This window comes from Mandrillus leucophaeus, unplaced genomic scaffold (genome assembly GCF_000951045.1).
Source record: "Mandrillus leucophaeus isolate KB7577 unplaced genomic scaffold, Mleu.le_1.0 Scaffold199, whole genome shotgun sequence".
Lineage (NCBI taxonomy): Eukaryota > Metazoa > Chordata > Mammalia > Primates > Cercopithecidae > Mandrillus > Mandrillus leucophaeus.
The window spans coordinates 1,719,150-1,737,787 of record NW_012102020.1 but is presented as its reverse complement, the minus strand read 5'-3'; the positions used below and the strand labels follow the sequence as shown (position 1 = coordinate 1,737,787).

Genomic DNA, 18,638 nt, shown 5'->3' with positions numbered 1-18,638 from the left:
AGATTATAAGCATGAGCCACCGCACCCAGCCTAGATTCATCATTCTAAACTGCAATTATAATCATGGTATTCCCTCTTTAATTCAGTGTTCCCTCATTGTCTGTACTAGGGTAAACTTTCTTGACATGCTTCATAAGACCTTTGTACCACAGCCCCAGCTTACCTCTCTCGCCTTACCCCTTCCCATTTTTATCTACAACCCTGTGCATGATCCATTCTGAACAATTTACCAATTCCTTAAGTAAGCCATAACTTTCCTTAGCTTCTGAATCTAGAAATCCTATGCCCAGAAGGCCTCCTTCCCTCTCTGTACTGCTGGAAAATTCCTTCTTAAATTTCAAGAATTAGTTCAAATTTTGCCCATTCTGGGAAGGCTTCCCTGAACTCTCCAGGCGGGTTAAGTGGCCCGTTTTGGTCTCCCTGTAACACACATTGTACACGCCTTTCTCGGAACATTTATCACACTGCACACATGTCTGTTTCTTCTCCAGCAGAGGGGAGACCAGGAAGGTAGACACTGGACTCTTTGTATCTGTATCCTTAATATCCAGCACAGTGCTTAAGAAATGTCTGTCCACTGCGCTTAACAAATGATCTGATGAACAGCCAAGGCTTTTTAGCATTATCAACTTACTACGGCTGGTGAGGGAACGTGAATGCTTGGGACAGATCGAGGTCGCACATGATTAGCCAAATGGCAAAGAACAACACCATCAGTTAGAGCTGCTCCAAGATCACAAGGCAGAGACACTTTCAACCGGTACTCAATATGCTGAAAGAACAAAAACCACGTAATACAGTAACTGAAGAATGACTGACATATACATAAGGGAGTTACAATGAAATCTAATTAGAAATCAAGATAAAAAGGAAATAAGTACCACAATATCCATTTCATCCCTCTATCCTAAGTCTAACTTAAGGAGATCTAATATATATGAATGGCAGCCAGGCCATAGTGGTACAAAGTACAACAAAAATTCATTTACAACTTTCTGATTTAAAAAAAAAAACTAGATTCTCCTTCAATTCCAAAATAAAGTCAAGAGCCAATCACTCACTATAGGTGTAAGTGTGGTATTTATATTGTGTGCACACACATATAAATTATTAATCTGACGATATTTCTTTATAACATGAAGTAGAAAAAAAAGGAAAAACTTTAAATGAGTAGAGCTAGGAACTGAGCTTTATAGAATAAGCCATCTCATTTTTTAAGTAAATCGCTGAAAAGAATTTCCTTAATAGTAAAGTGTTTTACATTCATCACAAAACATGGCACACAATGGCACCTGTTGATTCCATTAAAAATTACAGCCGGGCACGGAAGCTCATGCCTGGAATCCCAGCACTTTGGGAGGTGAAGGTCAGTGGATCACCTGAGGTCAGGAGTTCAAGACCAGCCTGGCCAACATGGTGAAACTCCTTCTCTACTAAAAATACAAAAATTAGCTGGGTGCAGTGATGGGCACCTATAATCCCAGCTACTCAGGAGGCTGAGGCAGAAGAACTGCTGGAACCCAGGAAGCACAGGCTGCAGTGACCCAGGATCGCGCCACTGAACTCCAGCCTGGGTGACAGAGCAAAACTCCGTCTAAAAAAAATAAATAAATAAAAATGATCTGTCAAATCAAGACCTGATTACAGGATTATGGTCTACAGCAGTAACACTGAAAAAGTATAAATCAAAGGCAATGTACACACTTTACGCAGTTGATCTATTAATTCCAGCTCTTCTTCTCTCTGTCTTGAATTCTGTCTTGTTATGGAATCTGCAGAATCAGTGGTAGGTGCAGCAGATGGAAGAAGGGGTGAAGCATGACCTATAAAAATATTAATATGTAAGACAGAAAGGCAACTGGCAGTGCTAGGAAAACATTCAGATCTGCCTCATCACAGTTTTCCTGCAAGCACACTATATTGCTTCCTACTTTCCGGATTGACTTTTCAAAAGGGCTTTTACTATGGAGATTTTCAAATATACACAACAGAGAATAGTATAGAAAACTACATAATGTTCGTTACCCAGTTGACTCAACTACTTGTGTTTGATTACAGCCACTTAAAAATGTTTTTATTGAAAATTAATACACATACAGAAAAATAAACAAATCGTAAGCACAGTGCTCAATAAATGCTCCTCACCAAGTGAACACAATCAGGTTTATAAATGCAGTCTTACCCATCCCAGGGTCCCCTTCCGTGCTCCTTGCCCACAAGCACCCAAAGTGCTCAAAACCACATCCTGACTTCTAACACTCTGACTGGTTTGGTTCATTTTTGAACTTTGTATAAATTATGCTGTATTGTATGTGTTCTTTTGTTTCTGGCTTCCTTTGAACCATGGTATGTTTGTGAGATTTATCCATGTTGCTGTACACAGGAATTGGTTCATTTTCATTGCTTACATGGTATTCCGTTGTACAAATATACGACAATTCACTTATCCATTCTATTGATGGACATTCAGTTTCCGGCTCTTATGAATAATGCTACTATGAATATTTGTGTACGTTTCTGGCACACGTGTGTACATATTTCTCAAAAGTAAAACTGCTGGTCATAGGATACACAGTCATCCCTAAGTATCCAGGGGAAACCGGTTCCAGAAACTGCCCCTCACTCTCATAACAAACTTGGTGAATCCTCAAGTCACTCATATAAAATGTAGTATTGTTTGCAGACAAACTATGCATATCCTCCTTTATACTACACTTTAACTCATCTCTATAACTTACTTCATATAATGTAAATGCCAAACTGTTACTATATTTCATAATTTGTATTATTTCTTTATTGTGGCATTGTTTATTATTGTTGTCTTGTTTCCGAACTTTTCTGTCCATGACTGGTCGAATCCATAAATACAGCATCCGAGGGTACGGAGGCTGACTGTTAACAGTCTTCCATGCTTTCTTACACTCTTACCAGCAGTGCATCTGTAGTTTGACTTTTAAATCTTACTGCGAATGCATCTGTTGGTAACATTAAAGGTAAGTTGTGTTTTTTTGTGTTTTTTTGAGACAGGGTTTTACTTTGTCACCTAAGCCAGAGTGCAGTCGCGCAATCTTGACTCACTTCAGGCCTCAACCTCCTGGGCTCAATCCTTCCTCCCGCCTCAGTCCCCCAAGTAGCTGTGACTACAGGTCTGCACCACCATGCCTAATATATATATATATTTTTTTTTGAGATGGAGTCACACTCTGTTGCCCACGCTGGAGTGCAGTTGTGCAATCTCGGCTCACTGCAAGCTCCGCCTCCCAGCTTCATGCCATTCTCCTGCCTCAGCCTTCCGAGTAGCTGGGACTACAGGCACCCATCACCACGCCCAGCTAATTTTTTTTGTATTTTTAGTGGTGACGGGGTTTCACCGTGTTAGCCAGGATGGTCTCGATCTGACCTCGTGATCCGCCCGCCTTGGCCTCCCAAAGTGCTGGGATTACGGGCATGAGCCACCGCACCCAGCCAATTTTTTGGTTTTTTTTTAAGAGACAGGTTTTGCCATGTTGCACAGGCTGGTCTCGAACTCCTGAGCTCAAGTGATCCCACCTACCTCGACCTCCCAAAGTGCCAGGATTACACGCATGTGCCACCACGCCTCGCCTATTTTTAAATTTTTGTTGAGACGTAAGTTTCACACTGTCATCCAGGCTGGAGTGCAGTGGCGCAATCTCAGCTCACTACAACCTCCACCTGCTGGGTTCAAGAGACTCTCTGCCTCAGCCTCCCAAGTAGCTGGGATTACAGGCGCCTGCCACCATGCCTGGCCAGTTTTTTTGAGACATGCTCTTAACTCTGTCCCCCAGACTGGAGTATAGTGGCGCCATCTTGGCCCACTGCAACTTCTGGCTCCCAGGTTCAAGAGATTCTCCTGCCTCAGCCTCCTGAGTAGCTGGAATTACAGGCACCTGCTGCCACGCCCAGCTAATTTTTGTATCTTTTCAGTAGAGATGGGGTTTCACCATGCTGGCCAGGCTGGTCATGAACTGACTGATGTGATCTGCCCGCCTTGGCCTCCCAAAGCGCTGGGATTACAGGTGTGAGCCTGTAATCTTGATGTGTACCACATCTTGATGTGGTAAAGCCAATTTTTGTATTTTTAGTAGAGACAGGGTTTTGCCATGTTGGCCTCCTGACTCAAGTGATCTGCCTTCCTCAGCCTCCCAAAGCGCTGGGATTACAGGCATGAGCCACCACGCCTGACCTTATTTTTGTTTTGTTTTTTTTTAAGAGACACAGTCTTGCTCTGTTGGTCAAGCTGGAGAACAGTGGTGCTTTTAATTATAACTCACTGTAACCTTGAACTCCTGGACTCAAGCAATCCTCCCCACCAGCTCCCCAGGTAGCTGGGACCACAGGCACACACCACCATGACAAAAGTCGTTATTTTTTACTTAAAATGTTTGTTTCCACTCCCAGGTAACTTCTTTGGGACCAGGGAGAAATCTGTCATTATTAACTAAAAGAACATGAGATTTTAAGTAGATTTTTAAAAAATTAATTAAGAAAACAGCTTTTATCAATAGAAAAATGTGAATGAGTTCATTACCAAGACAAAGAACATTCTTTAAAGCCTTGAAACAGCATTTTATTTGTTCAAACACTCTATAACCTGCTTTTAGGTGTTACTAAGAAACTTTCTAATCCAAACAAATTCAGGTAAGATTTTCCTGCTTTAATATCAGTGACATCACAGACACATGCTTTTGTCAAGCTGAGAGTCTGGTGTAGAAGTTTAAAAGCATCCATTTAACAGCTAGCGTCATTGTGCAAACCTCCCCTCGCCCCTGGCTTTTCAAATCACTACCACCTACCTTTGCTGGCTTCTGCCCTGCCACCTGCTCGGAAAAGGAAGCTTTCAGGGCGCTGAGGCTGATTTCTCTGGATAGCAGCAGGAAAAGCATATGCGGAGGAATGATGAACTAAATCAGCATGAAAAGTAAAATGAGATTAAAGGAGATGAAAAGAAAATATAATAGCAGACATACAAGTTACAAAAGTAGCAAGTAAAAAATAAAATTAAACATGGCAAAGATATAAAATAATCCTATTTAATAATGAAAAGTCTGGTACAGAAAAGTAATCATGAAAGCAGGAGGCCTGTTTGTATGTATTTTACACTGTCACGTTATTTTTGGTGTATCAATACAGGCAGAATGAATGCTAACGTACTGAACAGTCTCCTGCAGACCTATGGCCCTGCTAGCTGTTGTTCACTTACTCATATCAAATGGCTGACGAGCTGAACAACCAATTTAATTTAAAAATGGGGCAAAAAAAACCCAGTGGTTTCCAATTCTGTATCTGATTTCTATCTCAGTCGCAGCTCTCTAACAAGTAATTTAGGAAAATCTTGGTAAAAAATTATAATCTTGGCAGGGTGCTGTGGCTGACATCTGTAATCCCAGCACTTTGGGAGGACAAGGCAGGAGGATCACCTTGAGCCCAGGAGCTTGAGATCACCCTGGTCAACATAGAAAGGCCTTGTCTCTATTTATGATTATTTTTTAAATAAAAAGAATAAAGAATTATAATCTTGGCGTGGTAAAGTGCACCTCTGCGTCTATTACCTGTTTCTGTTGTAGGTGAACTTAGAGTATTCGGTCTGTCATCACTACTCTGTGGAGAAACAGACATATATCAATAATTATCAATAATTGTTACTCGAGAAGAAATACGTTCTACTTTTATGGTAATTTTGAAATTATAAAAGACAAAAAACAGGTAACTCTCCTTCATGATTAAGTCTAGAGATGAGAATTTGGGCCAGGTATGGTGGCTCGTGCCTGTAATCCCAGTACTTTTGGAGGCTGAGGTGGGAGGATTACTTGAGAGCAGGAGACCAGCCGAGGCAACATAGCGAGACCCTGTCTCTACAAAACATTTAAAAAATGAGTCAGACCTGGTGGTGTGTTCCTGTAGAGGCTGAGGTGGGAGGATTATTTGAGCCCAGCAATTAAAGGCTGCAGTGAGCTATGACTGCGCCACTGCACTCCAGCCTGGGTGACAGAGGGAGACTCACTCTCTTTTTCTCTCTCTCTTTTTGAGACAGGGTCTCACTCTTGTCACCCAGGCTAGAGTGCAATGGCATGATCTCCTAGGCTCAGGTGATCCTTCTACCTCAGCCTCCCAAGTAGTTAGGAGCATATCACCATGCCCAGTTTTGTATTTTTTGTAGAGACAGGCTCTTGCCATGTTAGCCAGGTTAGTCTCAATCTCCTGAGCTCAAGTGATGAACCTGCCTCAGCCTCCCAAAGTGCTGGATTATAGACATGAGCTACCGTGCCTGGCCTGACCCCCTCTTTAAAAAAAAGAAAAAAAAAAAAAGAAGAAGAAGAAGAAGAAGAAAAAGAAATGAGGATTTGGTGAAATGAATTAATTCTGTATTTTTAAAAGCAAGATTTTATTTTATTTTATTTTATTTTGAGACGGAGTTTTGCTCTTATCGCCCAGGCTGGAGTGCAGCGGCACAATCTTGGCAAACCGCAACCTCTGCCTCTCGGGTTCAAGTGATTCTCCTGCCTCAGCCTCCCAAGTAGCTGGGATCACAGGCGCGCGCCACCATGCCTGGCTAATTTTTTTGTATTTTTAGTACAGATGGGGTTTTTCCATGTTAGTCAGGCTGTTCTAGAACTCCCGACCTCAGGTGATTCACCTGCCTCGGCCTCCCAAAATGCTGGGATTACAGGCATGAGCCACCACGCCCGGCTTTTTTTTTGAGATGGAGTTTCACTCTCACTGCCCAGGCTAGAGTGCGATGGAGCAATCTCGGCTCACCACAACCTCCGCCTCCCAGGTTCAAGTGATTCTCCTGCCTCAGCCTCCCAAGTAGCTGGGATTACAGGCATGTGCCCCACGCCCAGCTAATTTTGTAATTTTAGTAGAGACAGGGTTTCTCCATGTTGATCAGGCTGGTCTCAAACTCCTGATCTCAGGTGATCCACCTGCCTCGACCTCCTAAAGTGCTGGGATTATAGGCATAAGCCACCACACCCGGCCTAGTCGTGTTTATATAAAGACAGTCCATTATTTAACAAGCTCTTCCTAAGACTATGAAAAATGATCATCCTAAGACAGAAAATGTTACTGGGACATATATGAGAAAGAAAAAGCAACATTTTATTTTCTAATAGTATTTCTCCATAATAGTTTCTAAAGTACTTTTTTCTCTGGAGAATAAAATGTAATATTTTCAAAAAGTAATACAGTTCCCTAATTTCAGTTAGGAAAGAAGATGTTTAAGAGATAATAGATATATTTTCTACACTAGTATTTGAGTCCAAGACATTTTCAATTCATTGACCGAAAGAACTGTAAAAAGAAGGAAGAACTAGCTAAACAGTTACAAAGCTTACCTAAAGAAAGAGAAATGTAGTTAAGCTAATTTACAAAGAAATGTTGGTTGACTGGGTTAAAGATGTTGAAGACTTGGCAGGGGAGTACAATTAAGAAAAGCCAGAGGGCGCGATGGGTCACGCCTATAATCCCAATATTTTGGGAGCTGAGGTGGTCAGATCACGTGGTCAAGAGATCAAGACCGTTCTGGCCAACATGGTGAAACCCCGTCTCTACTAAAAATAAAAAAATTAGCTAGGCATGGTGGCGGGCACCTGTAGTCCCAGCTACTTGGGAGGAGAATCACTTGAACACGGAGGTGGAGGTTGCAGTGAGCCAAGATGGTGCATTCCAGCCTGGGCGACAGAGCAAAACTCTGTCTCAAAATAAACAAACAAACAAAAAGCTAGAATAACATCAACAGTTTTTTAGGTCTTGATATCTAATTGCCTTGAAATATAATCTAAATATATTATAACTTTATGATACAACTAAGGCACATTTCTGGACATAATGACCCTAAAACTAACACAAACATACACATCTGCTCCCATGCTTTCCCCACCATTGGCTTCAATATTTTCAGAACTCTTACATCGCTACTTAGAGTTGAGTCAGATACATTAATGATGACAAATAATTTTAACTGCTAAAAATAAATAAATAAATAAACCAAGGCCATCTATTGAGAAAATTCTTAAGACTCACCTGCAGACAATTTTCTGGTAACAATTCCTTACTTTGATATCACAGGTTGAGAACTAAGATTTAAACTGTGAGCTGCGTTCGTAAGGCAGAGCGTTCACATCTTAAGTGAAAAAGCCATGTTTGTCAGGGTTACAGATGCAAAGAAACTAAGTTCTGGGTGAGCTGCACTCGTAAGGCAGAGCGCTCACATCTTAGGTGAAAAAGCCATGTCTGTCAGGGTTACAGATGCCAGTAAACTAAGTTCTGGGTGAGCTGCGCTCGTGAGTAAGGCAGTGTGTTCACATCTTAAGTGAAAAAGACACGTTCATCGGGTTTATAGATGCGAGTAAACTAAGTTCTAGGTGTTGAGAAAAAATGGAAATTTAAATAAGAAATTTAATTCAAACAAGAGTAACAGAAACTGATAAAAGGAATGAACAGGTAAATGAGGCAAAAGCCAGATATCTTTATAAGGAAGTAAAAGACTATGTTTATTTTCAAGGGCTGTGAACAAGTAGAAAGTTGGTTAAACAAAGACATGTTCAAGGACCAATAACACAAAAACAGAAACATTCAAGGTAGAGATTATTCTAGGCATGGAGGAAAAAATATTTCCCAAAACTTAAAAAACACTTATTTATAGGACACAGACTGGAAATTTAAACGTATTAAGGAGTAAAAGGAGAAAGTTAATAGGCGACTTTATTAGATGAGAAAGAAGAGCTGAAACAAACAACGAACAACACTGAAGGGCAGCGAACGTTCTCTCCCTTCGGTTTGAAACAGCAACAGGCCAGGTGTAGTGACTCACACCTGTAATCCCAGCACTTTGGGAGGCAGAGGTGGGTGGATTGTCTGCAGTCAGGAGTTTGAAACCAGCCTGGCCAACATGGTAAAACCCCATCTCTACTAAAAATACAAAAATTAGCCAGGCGTGGTGGCGTGTGCCTGTAATCCCAGCTACCCGGGAGGCTGAGGTGAGAGAATCACGTGAAACTGGGAGGCGGAGGTTGCAGTGAGCCGAGATCTCACCACTGCACTCCAGCCTGAGTGACAGAGCAAGACTCCATCTCAAAGGAAAAAAAACCAAAAACAGCAACAAATAATACACAACTGGATATGATGAAAACAAAGCCAGAATAGAGGAGACCTGTAAAAATGGTTTCTGAAATGTATTTTTATTAAAGCTGTAAATCTAAGTGACTTGCATTCTAGGATACCAAAATAATTAGCATAAATCACTGTGAGGCCATTAACTACATTTGGGAACTCCTAGAAAACTGGAGAGCAAAAAAAGGTTAAGAAATAATCTCTCACTAGAGAATTTAGGCAACGGAAAGAAAACCCCAGAAACTGATACAAACTCAACTTTTACGCCTGGCTAAGCAATAAAAGAAATAAATTCATAAGTATAATGTATAACCGCTGTGAATGTAATACAGAAACTAAAAAATAAAGAATAAATCTTTTAAAATAATCATTTGACAGTACAGCAGGTCTGATAGAAAAGCTTACCTAAAGAAAGAGAAATGTAGTTAAGCTAATTTACAAAGAAATGTTGGTTGACTGGGTTAAAGATGTTGAAGACTTGGCAGGGGAGTACAATTAAGAAAAGCCAGAGGGCGCGATGGGTCACGCCTATAATCCCAATATTTTGGGAGCTGAGGTGGTCAGATCACGTGGTCAAGAGATCAAGACCGTTCTGGCCAACATGGTGAAACCCCGTCTCTACTAAAAATAAAAAAATTAGCTAGGCATGGTGGCGGGCACCTGTAGTCCCAGCTACTTGGGAGGAGAATCACTTGAACACGGAGGTGGAGGTTGCAGTGAGCCGAGATGGTGCATTCCAGCCTGGGCGACAGAGCAAAACTCTGTCTCAAAATAAACAAACAAACAAAAAGCTAGAATAACATCAACAGTTTTTTAGGTCTTGATATCTAATTGCCTTGAAATATAATCTAAATATATTATAACTTTATGATACAACTAAGGCACATTTCTGGACATAATGACCCTAAAACTAACACAAACATACACATCTGCTCCCATGCTTTCCCCACCATTGGCTTCAATATTTTCAGAACTCTTACATCGCTACTTAGAGTTGAGTCAGATACATTAATGATGACAAATAATTTTAACTGCTAAAAATAAATAAATAAATAAACCAAGGCCATCTATTGAGAAAATTCTTAAGACTCACCTGCAGACAATTTTCTGGTAACAATTCCTTACTTTGATATCACAGGTTGAGAACTAAGATTTAAACTGTGAGCTGCGTTCGTAAGGCAGAGCGTTCACATCTTAAGTGAAAAAGCCATGTTTGTCAGGGTTACAGATGCAAAGAAACTAAGTTCTGGGTGAGCTGCACTCGTAAGGCAGAGCGCTCACATCTTAGGTGAAAAAGCCATGTCTGTCAGGGTTACAGATGCCAGTAAACTAAGTTCTGGGTGAGCTGCGCTCGTGAGTAAGGCAGTGTGTTCACATCTTAAGTGAAAAAGACACGTTCATCGGGTTTATAGATGCGAGTAAACTAAGTTCTAGGTGTTGAGAAAAAATGGAAATTTAAATAAGAAATTTAATTCAAACAAGAGTAACAGAAACTGATAAAAGGAATGAACAGGTAAATGAGGCAAAAGCCAGATATCTTTATAAGGAAGTAAAAGACTATGTTTATTTTCAAGGGCTGTGAACAAGTAGAAAGTTGGTTAAACAAAGACATGTTCAAGGACCAATAACACAAAAACAGAAACATTCAAGGTAGAGATTATTCTAGGCATGGAGGAAAAAATATTTCCCAAAACTTAAAAAACACTTATTTATAGGACACAGACTGGAAATTTAAACGTATTAAGGAGTAAAAGGAGAAAGTTAATAGGCGACTTTATTAGATGAGAAAGAAGAGCTGAAACAAACAACGAACAACACTGAAGGGCAGCGAACGTTCTCTCCCTTCGGTTTGAAACAGCAACAGGCCAGGTGTAGTGACTCACACCTGTAATCCCAGCACTTTGGGAGGCAGAGGTGGGTGGATTGTCTGCAGTCAGGAGTTTGAAACCAGCCTGGCCAACATGGTAAAACCCCATCTCTACTAAAAATACAAAAATTAGCCAGGCGTGGTGGCGTGTGCCTGTAATCCCAGCTACCCGGGAGGCTGAGGTGAGAGAATCACGTGAAACTGGGAGGCGGAGGTTGCAGTGAGCCGAGATCTCACCACTGCACTCCAGCCTGAGTGACAGAGCAAGACTCCATCTCAAAGGAAAAAAAACCAAAAACAGCAACAAATAATACACAACTGGATATGATGAAAACAAAGCCAGAATAGAGGAGACCTGTAAAAATGGTTTCTGAAATGTATTTTTATTAAAGCTGTAAATCTAAGTGACTTGCATTCTAGGATACCAAAATAATTAGCATAAATCACTGTGAGGCCATTAACTACATTTGGGAACTCCTAGAAAACTGGAGAGCAAAAAAAGGTTAAGAAATAATCTCTCACTAGAGAATTTAGGCAACGGAAAGAAAACCCCAGAAACTGATACAAACTCAACTTTTACGCCTGGCTAAGCAATAAAAGAAATAAATTCATAAGTATAATGTATAACCGCTGTGAATGTAATACAGAAACTAAAAAATAAAGAATAAATCTTTTAAAATAATCATTTGACAGTACAGCAGGTCTGATAGAAAAAAAGACTTATCTAAAGTCTAATAAAGTTTTCTATGTAATCTCACATGACAGTCACCGTAGAACAAGACAGTGTGGTCTGTCTGGATCACACGGCTTTTGGCACAGTCAAAACAATTCTCAGTTATGACTCTGCATAAGCCACAGTGCCTGAAGGTATTCACGGCGTACAAGTTACCTTCTCTCCCATACAACTAGAATGGTGCTAGCTATGTACCTCCCTTGAGATAATTTGGAAAAAAAGTTTCTGAAACAGTTTTCTGTGTTGTTCCAATAAGGATCCCAGTTGAGAAAGGCCAGCAAAGGATTAAATATGGAAGAGAATTATAAAGATTTTCAGGAGGCATCCAGTATGCAGCGTATGTTCAATAATAACCAGAGAAGGTCTCTTAGATTTACAGTTGTTATAACGTTGAGGTTATTAGCCGGGCGTGGTGGCGGGCGCCTATAATCCCAGCTACTCAGGAGGTCGAGGCAGGACAATCGCTTTAACCCAGGAGGCAGAGGTTGTAGTGAGCCGAGATCGTGCCATTGCACTCTGACCAGGGCAACAAGAGCAAAACTCCGTCTCAAAAAAAAAAAAAAAATTGGGGTCAGCATTTAAAAAAACACGATGCAGACTAAACTGAGGGTTCCCAGAGGCTGGGAAGGGTAGCGGGAGGGTGGCAGGAGGAAATGGGGATAGTTAACGGGTCCAAAAAAAATAAAAAGAATAAGATCCAGCATTTGATAGTACAAAATGGTCATCATAGTCAATAATTTAATTGTACATTTAAAAATAACTAAAGGAGTATAATTGGATTGTTTGTAACACAAAGGATAAATGCTTGAGGTGATGGACAGCCCGTTTACCTGATGTAATTATTACGCATTGTATACCTATATCAAAATACCTCATGAACCCCATATACATACTTGCTATGTACCCACAAAAATTAAAAACTAAAAAAAAAAAAAAAAGGGCATGATACAAGAATTCGGTTTTAATGTTTTTAGAGACACAGTCTTGCACTGTCCCAGGCTGGGGTGCAGTGGTGTGATCGCAGCTACTGCAGCCTTGAATTCCTGGCCTCAACTGTAGTCCCCCCTCCTCAGGCTCCCAACTCTGGGATCACAGGTGTGAGCCAGTGTGCCTGGCTCAATGCAACAATTTGAAAGTATTCTGGTACATTAGACAAGTAAAAATATTCAAACACCAAAATTAAATTTTCAGGAAAAAATAAAGAATACAACATGAGGAAAATAAAGTGTCACTGAGAAGTTGAAGGCGGTTGGGCACAGTGGCTGACACCTAGTACTTTGGGAGGCTGAGGCAGGATGATCTCTTCAGCCCAGGAGTTTGAGGCCAGCTTGGGCAATACCATGAGACCTTGTCTCTACAAAAACTTAAAAAATTAGCCCGGTATGGTGGTGCACATCTGTATTCCCAGCTACTCAGGAGGCTAGGGTGGGAGGATCCAGCCTGGGAGACACAACAAGACCCTGTCTCAACACATAAAAGAGGTATAATTAAAACATTTGAGAATTACAGTGGATACTGGGCAAAATGAAGATCAAAAATTTAAAAATCGCCCTAAATGAGCAAGCTCTAATGAGGGATGTATTTCTAGTTGTGGACCATGAAGCCAGAATGGAGGGCAGAGAACTTGTGAAAATTCATTAAAGATTAACAGGCTGGGAAAGGCATGTAAAAGGATCTGAGTTTATTGAGGAAGAAGCTAAGGATGGCATCGTAATTGTTTTTAAATTCTTACATTAAAAAATTTGTATTTTGTGTAAAAAAAAAAAAAAAGGATTCTTACACTAAAAAATGCTAAATAACTAGAAAATCTCCACTCTGAAAAGAAACAAAGTATAAACCATAGCAGGACAGTTGTAAGTTAGACAAAGGACTTCTTGACAGTGAGAACTGTTCATCATTTTGTACATATCCAGTGACAACAAATAAGGAATTACCACTCCTAGAGGGCTTCAAAACATAAAACACTACAGGTTTTAACTTTTAGAGTTTAAATTTTTCCAGAAGGTGGAATGTATCATCTCTTACGACATTATTGTTGAAAAAAGCAGGGGGTTGCGATTTTTTTCTTATAGGGCCGGACTCTACATATTTTAGGCTTGCAGGTATATGATCTTGGTCACAATTATTCCACCTCAGCTGTTTACTATGCAAGCAGCCATAGGCAATGCATAAACACAAGGGATTGGTTATATAAAAATAAAGCTTTATTTAAAAAAACAAGTGGCCTAGGGGCCATAATTGGTTAACCCTATGGTAGGGGTTTTGGTGGTGATAGTGTTTTTGGACTCACATTATTTTGCATGCACATTAGATGACAGAGTTAATTCGATATTATATTATATGCTAACCAAAGTGAAATAACTCGCGACAAAAAACTTTTGATAAAAAAATCAGAATGACACATCAAACAGAATCTGAATACAAAGAATTAATATGAGCTCTGTGACTGTCTCTAGCATCGTAGAACTTTCAAACAATTTCAAGGGAAATCAACGTTAAACTCAAACAGTTTCATAAACAGGTATATTTATATGATCCTATATTTCAGATTGTTAGATCAATTCACTGAAAAATTCAAGGCCTTATATGTACCCCCTCCCCAAACTTCCTGGTGAATTACAATAACAAGAGATACCTTAAGAGGCGTGAAGGCAGAAGAATGAGGCAGGGGAGCAGCACAACCCACTTGATTCAAACCTGACAGCGACTGCATTTCAAATGAGAAAGAGAAGAAACAGAAGGCAGCACTGATATTAGCAACTGTCAGGCAGGCAGATCTGACTAGTGAAATGAGAAAAGGAAAGGTCACGGACAGTCTTTCCAATGGTTTACTAAGCTACTGACAGGCCAGAAAGAGAACACTTGGGGGACAAAAACCCATCAACACAGTTTTTCCACTTGCGTAATTCAGGATAGTCTCAGTACCTCATGCCACACTAATCAAGAAATGGGAGGCATGATTTATTAAAAATGATTTTATGCAGAAAAAAAACAGAACATCAACAATTTTAGCATAGTAGCCTTGAAACAAATGAGTCCTGTTCCTATGATGGGGGATTTTAACCAAGCAGAACTGGTATGAATAAAAACAATATTTTTTCAGCATTAATCCAAATTAGATATATTATAATGAGGATGTGAGGATTCTGCATCAGCCTGAAGGAGGAACCGGCATTTCATCTCTGCCTCTGTGAAACTCCCACTGACTGTAAGAGAGGAAGGTGGAATTCCCTTTTTCTTCGAATCCTTTATCTTTCACCAACCAACATACAGCTGGTTAGATATACTGGAGATACAGTTAGATTGTATATATATAATTATTGTCAATTAAAAAGAAAAAATTTTAAGGTATTTATTATATAGAATTTTGATTACAGGTAAGAGATGCTCAAAACATGACAATTTTTCTCCTTTGCCACACGGAGAGTGGAAATCAGAGAAGACAACACTGTCACAAAGGGCACTGGGTAAGGTTTTACCTATTAAAACAACAAAATGCCAAGAGCTTAAAAATAGTGAAGTCTTTATAAGTAACTTTTAAAAATTTAAACTAGGACAACAAATTTCTAAACCGTGAGATAAATGAACAAGAAAACAAATGGGTGTTTAGGAAAAGGTATGTATATGGTCAATAAAATAAATACCACTGTATTTTTAATGAGAATTAACATGTTTTTATTTGACAAAAGCAGCATGTTAACACACAATGTATTACATGTATCACAAAATCTATCTTAAGGCAGCAAATAGTGAAGATAAAAATATACCACAGAACACAACTGTGACAATGGTAACACACTGTGTATGCTTCTGGGGTTTAGATTGCCTGGGCCTACTTTTTAATCAGAGGTACTGGAACGACTGTCAATGTCAAATATGAAAAGGAAAACTAGGAGTGGATGAAGAAGAGGTAAAATGAGCCTCATGAGACCTGATACAGACGAAAGCAACAGGAGCTTGAGGGGTAGCCCGAAGAGAATGTCAGTGTAACTGATATTAGCTGTTATAAATCTTTATTTCAAATCGTATGTTTCAAGGTCTTTAGATCAAATTCAGCATTTACCTTAGGATATCATTCATCAGACCTTTTCATCATGAAACAATATAATAACCAGTAGATACATAGAATTTATGTGTTCATTCAGGAAATATTTACTGACCACCTACTATATCCCAGGAACGGTGGTAGGGATGGAGTAAATTAAGTATATTAAGACAAAATAAAATATCCTTGTGCTCATGAAGCTTATAGTCCAGTAGTCCAAAAGAAAAGAGATAATAAAAGAATAAACAAGCTGGGCACAGTGGCTCATGCCTGTAATCTCAGCACTTTGGGGAGGCTGGGGCAGGAGGATTGCTTGAGCCCTGGAGTTAGAGACCAGCCTGAGCAACACAGTGAGACCCTGACTCTACAAAAAATTAAAAAATTAGCCACGTGTGGCATGAGCACCTGTAGTCCCAGCTACTCAGGAGGCTGATGCTTCAAGGAACCATGTTCATGCCACTGCACTCCAGCCTGGGCAACAGAGGGAGACTCTGTCACAAAATAATTAAATAAATAAATAAAAATTTTTTAAAAAGTAAAATTAAAAATAAAATAAAAATAAAAAATAATAAACACCCAAATAAAAGTACCATGATTAAAAAAAAACTGCTGTGACAACAGTAACACACCAAGTATACTTCCTGGGCCTCCTTTTCATCAAATGTACTGGAGCTCCTGTCAGTTTATTTAACTGTCCAGCTGTGGGGCTGACGTAAGGGCAGTGGGCTGCAGAAAAGTCATGTTAAAGATGGGACACTCAAACAAATACCTGAGAGATGAACAGGAATTAATCAAGGGGTATATGCAGGGAGGAAAAGGCATTCTATGTAAAAGAAACAGCATTTGCAAAGGTCTGAGATGGGAAAGGGCTTATGATATTTGAAGAGTTGGAAAAATGCTGGTATAGCAAGAGCCCAGAGAGGAGACTGGAGATGGAGGCAGTAGACAGAGCACGAAGGAGCTTCGAGGCCACATTTAGACTCCGCTCGAAGCAACAGGAAGCCTTCTAAAGCATAGTTTTGATAATATGAGGTTTTATTTAATATATGACTCTTTTTGCACAGTGTTGGTTGGACATTATTTGGCATACAAAGAAATGTGAGATGTGCTTTTAAAGGTCATCATACTTAGAAGAAATTCCTTGCTTTTAAAGGCCATCTAATTTAGAGGATCAGATATGAATACTGGTAGCTAAAACATAAGGGAATGTGTTTTGACAAATGGCTGAAGGGAATTTCAAGTTACACACTAAGGGGATTTTGCTGTTGTTGTTTTTCTAAATTCCACTATTTCCTTGACAAAAGATCTCAGACTTATACCACTTATTACATGTGTTATTAACCCTTCAGTTTCCTAAATGGTTTCCAGCTACAGCCCGGTGTTGAATGCAGGTCCTCTCATCAGCCAGACAGATGTGGATTCCCAGCCTTGCACTTACTATCTATGCGACCTTGGACAAGCCACATTCTGGGCCTCAGAAATCATCTGTAAAAATGTGCTAAATTTAACTTTCACTCTTAAGGTTGCTGTGAGGAGCAAACGAGATAATTTTGGTAAGTGTTTGGATCATCGGAGGCTCTCAATATTTGTCTAATTTTTAACTTGTTATTCGCTTCTTAGGCCAATTCACTTACACTAAAACTCTAGAGTCTGATGACTGTATTCACCTATAAGACTGCCCAGTTAAAAGGTGTTTTATCCATCTCAAAGGAAATGAAGATTGTAGAATACACAGAAGTGTGAACAGACCATGGAAGTTGGTGTAACAGGAATGTCATGCTGAAGCATGCAGCTCATGCAGTAGTATGCAGCCTGGCAGCAGTCACTAGCACGAGACAGAACCGCTGTAGATACTAGACTTCTAAACCGCACTACTATGAAAAAAATAACATAAAACATGATGGGGAAAGAAATTCTATAAACGGGTAGAATTCTCTCGCAAGGCTAATAAAAGTAAGGCTTTAAATAAACTTTCCATCTTATACTCATTTTCAGCTGATGAAACAGGCAATAAAAGTAAACCAGTGTTAAACATGATCAGCAGTTAATGTTTCCTTAAGTTTAAAAAATGAACATGAAGGAATAATCTTGAGATGTAAGTATTTAAAACCAAAGTGAAGGATTTTCTGTAGCTGAAAATACATAATAAAATAGGATGTCAAATACACAGTTGTGCAATCAGTGTCATGGGCCACCTTAACATACAGATGACCCATGCGCCAAATTAATCATGAATAAAGTAAGTGCTCCTGGAATTAGACACATTTAAATCATGAATATTACGTTATGCCTCTGTCCCCAGCACACACACAAAGCCAATATGGTTCTCAATGCAAATGTTTGACTCTTGGTGGCCCTGACGAAGACATGAGCCGCAGGACTCTGACTCTGAAACACTGAGTCAGTCACAAATAGTCATGTGGGAAAATGGTTTAGTTCTCTATAAAGCATTTAGTAATGATGCTCATCATGTTTTATGGTATTTAGATATAGTTTCTGAATAAAAAGTACAAGAGCTATCCTTCAATCTCTAAACACAGAAACGTAAAACTCCATTTTGTGCGAAACTCTTACCACTAACAAGGCACTATCATCAGTGTGCTGAGACCTTCTGGATGGGAAGGGGCACTGGAGAGGTGAGAAAAATGAAGCAATGTCAAAAACAAACTACGCACACGTGTGACGTATTTCACGAATACACACACAAGGAAAGAGACATATTAAGACATACTTTTGAAGATGCTGACATAGAGGACCACATTCACAATCATCTGGAATTCACGCATTATAATAGTCAGTAAGCTGGTTCTGAGTACTGATTTTCTCCCAGAGTTTAAACAACTTCAAATCGGATCTTACTG

At 39.7% G+C, this 18,638-nt stretch overlaps 1 protein-coding gene across 1 annotated transcript in view; it reads right to left on the bottom strand.

The window, feature by feature from the left end:
• LRCH3 (leucine-rich repeats and calponin homology (CH) domain containing 3) overlaps positions 1 to 18,638 on the bottom strand; it is an 85,133-nt gene that overhangs the window by 12,694 nt on the left and 53,801 nt on the right. Inside the window, exons 12-17 of the mRNA XM_011978717.1 lie at positions 18,352 to 18,405; positions 14,368 to 14,439; positions 5,571 to 5,619; positions 4,815 to 4,922; positions 1,705 to 1,823; positions 635 to 772 (exon numbers count right to left, since the gene is read on the bottom strand). Coding sequence (XP_011834107.1) covers positions 635 to 772; positions 1,705 to 1,823; positions 4,815 to 4,922; positions 5,571 to 5,619; positions 14,368 to 14,439; positions 18,352 to 18,405 — 540 coding nt within the window. The remainder of the gene's footprint in view (positions 1 to 634; positions 773 to 1,704; positions 1,824 to 4,814; positions 4,923 to 5,570; positions 5,620 to 14,367; positions 14,440 to 18,351; positions 18,406 to 18,638) is intronic.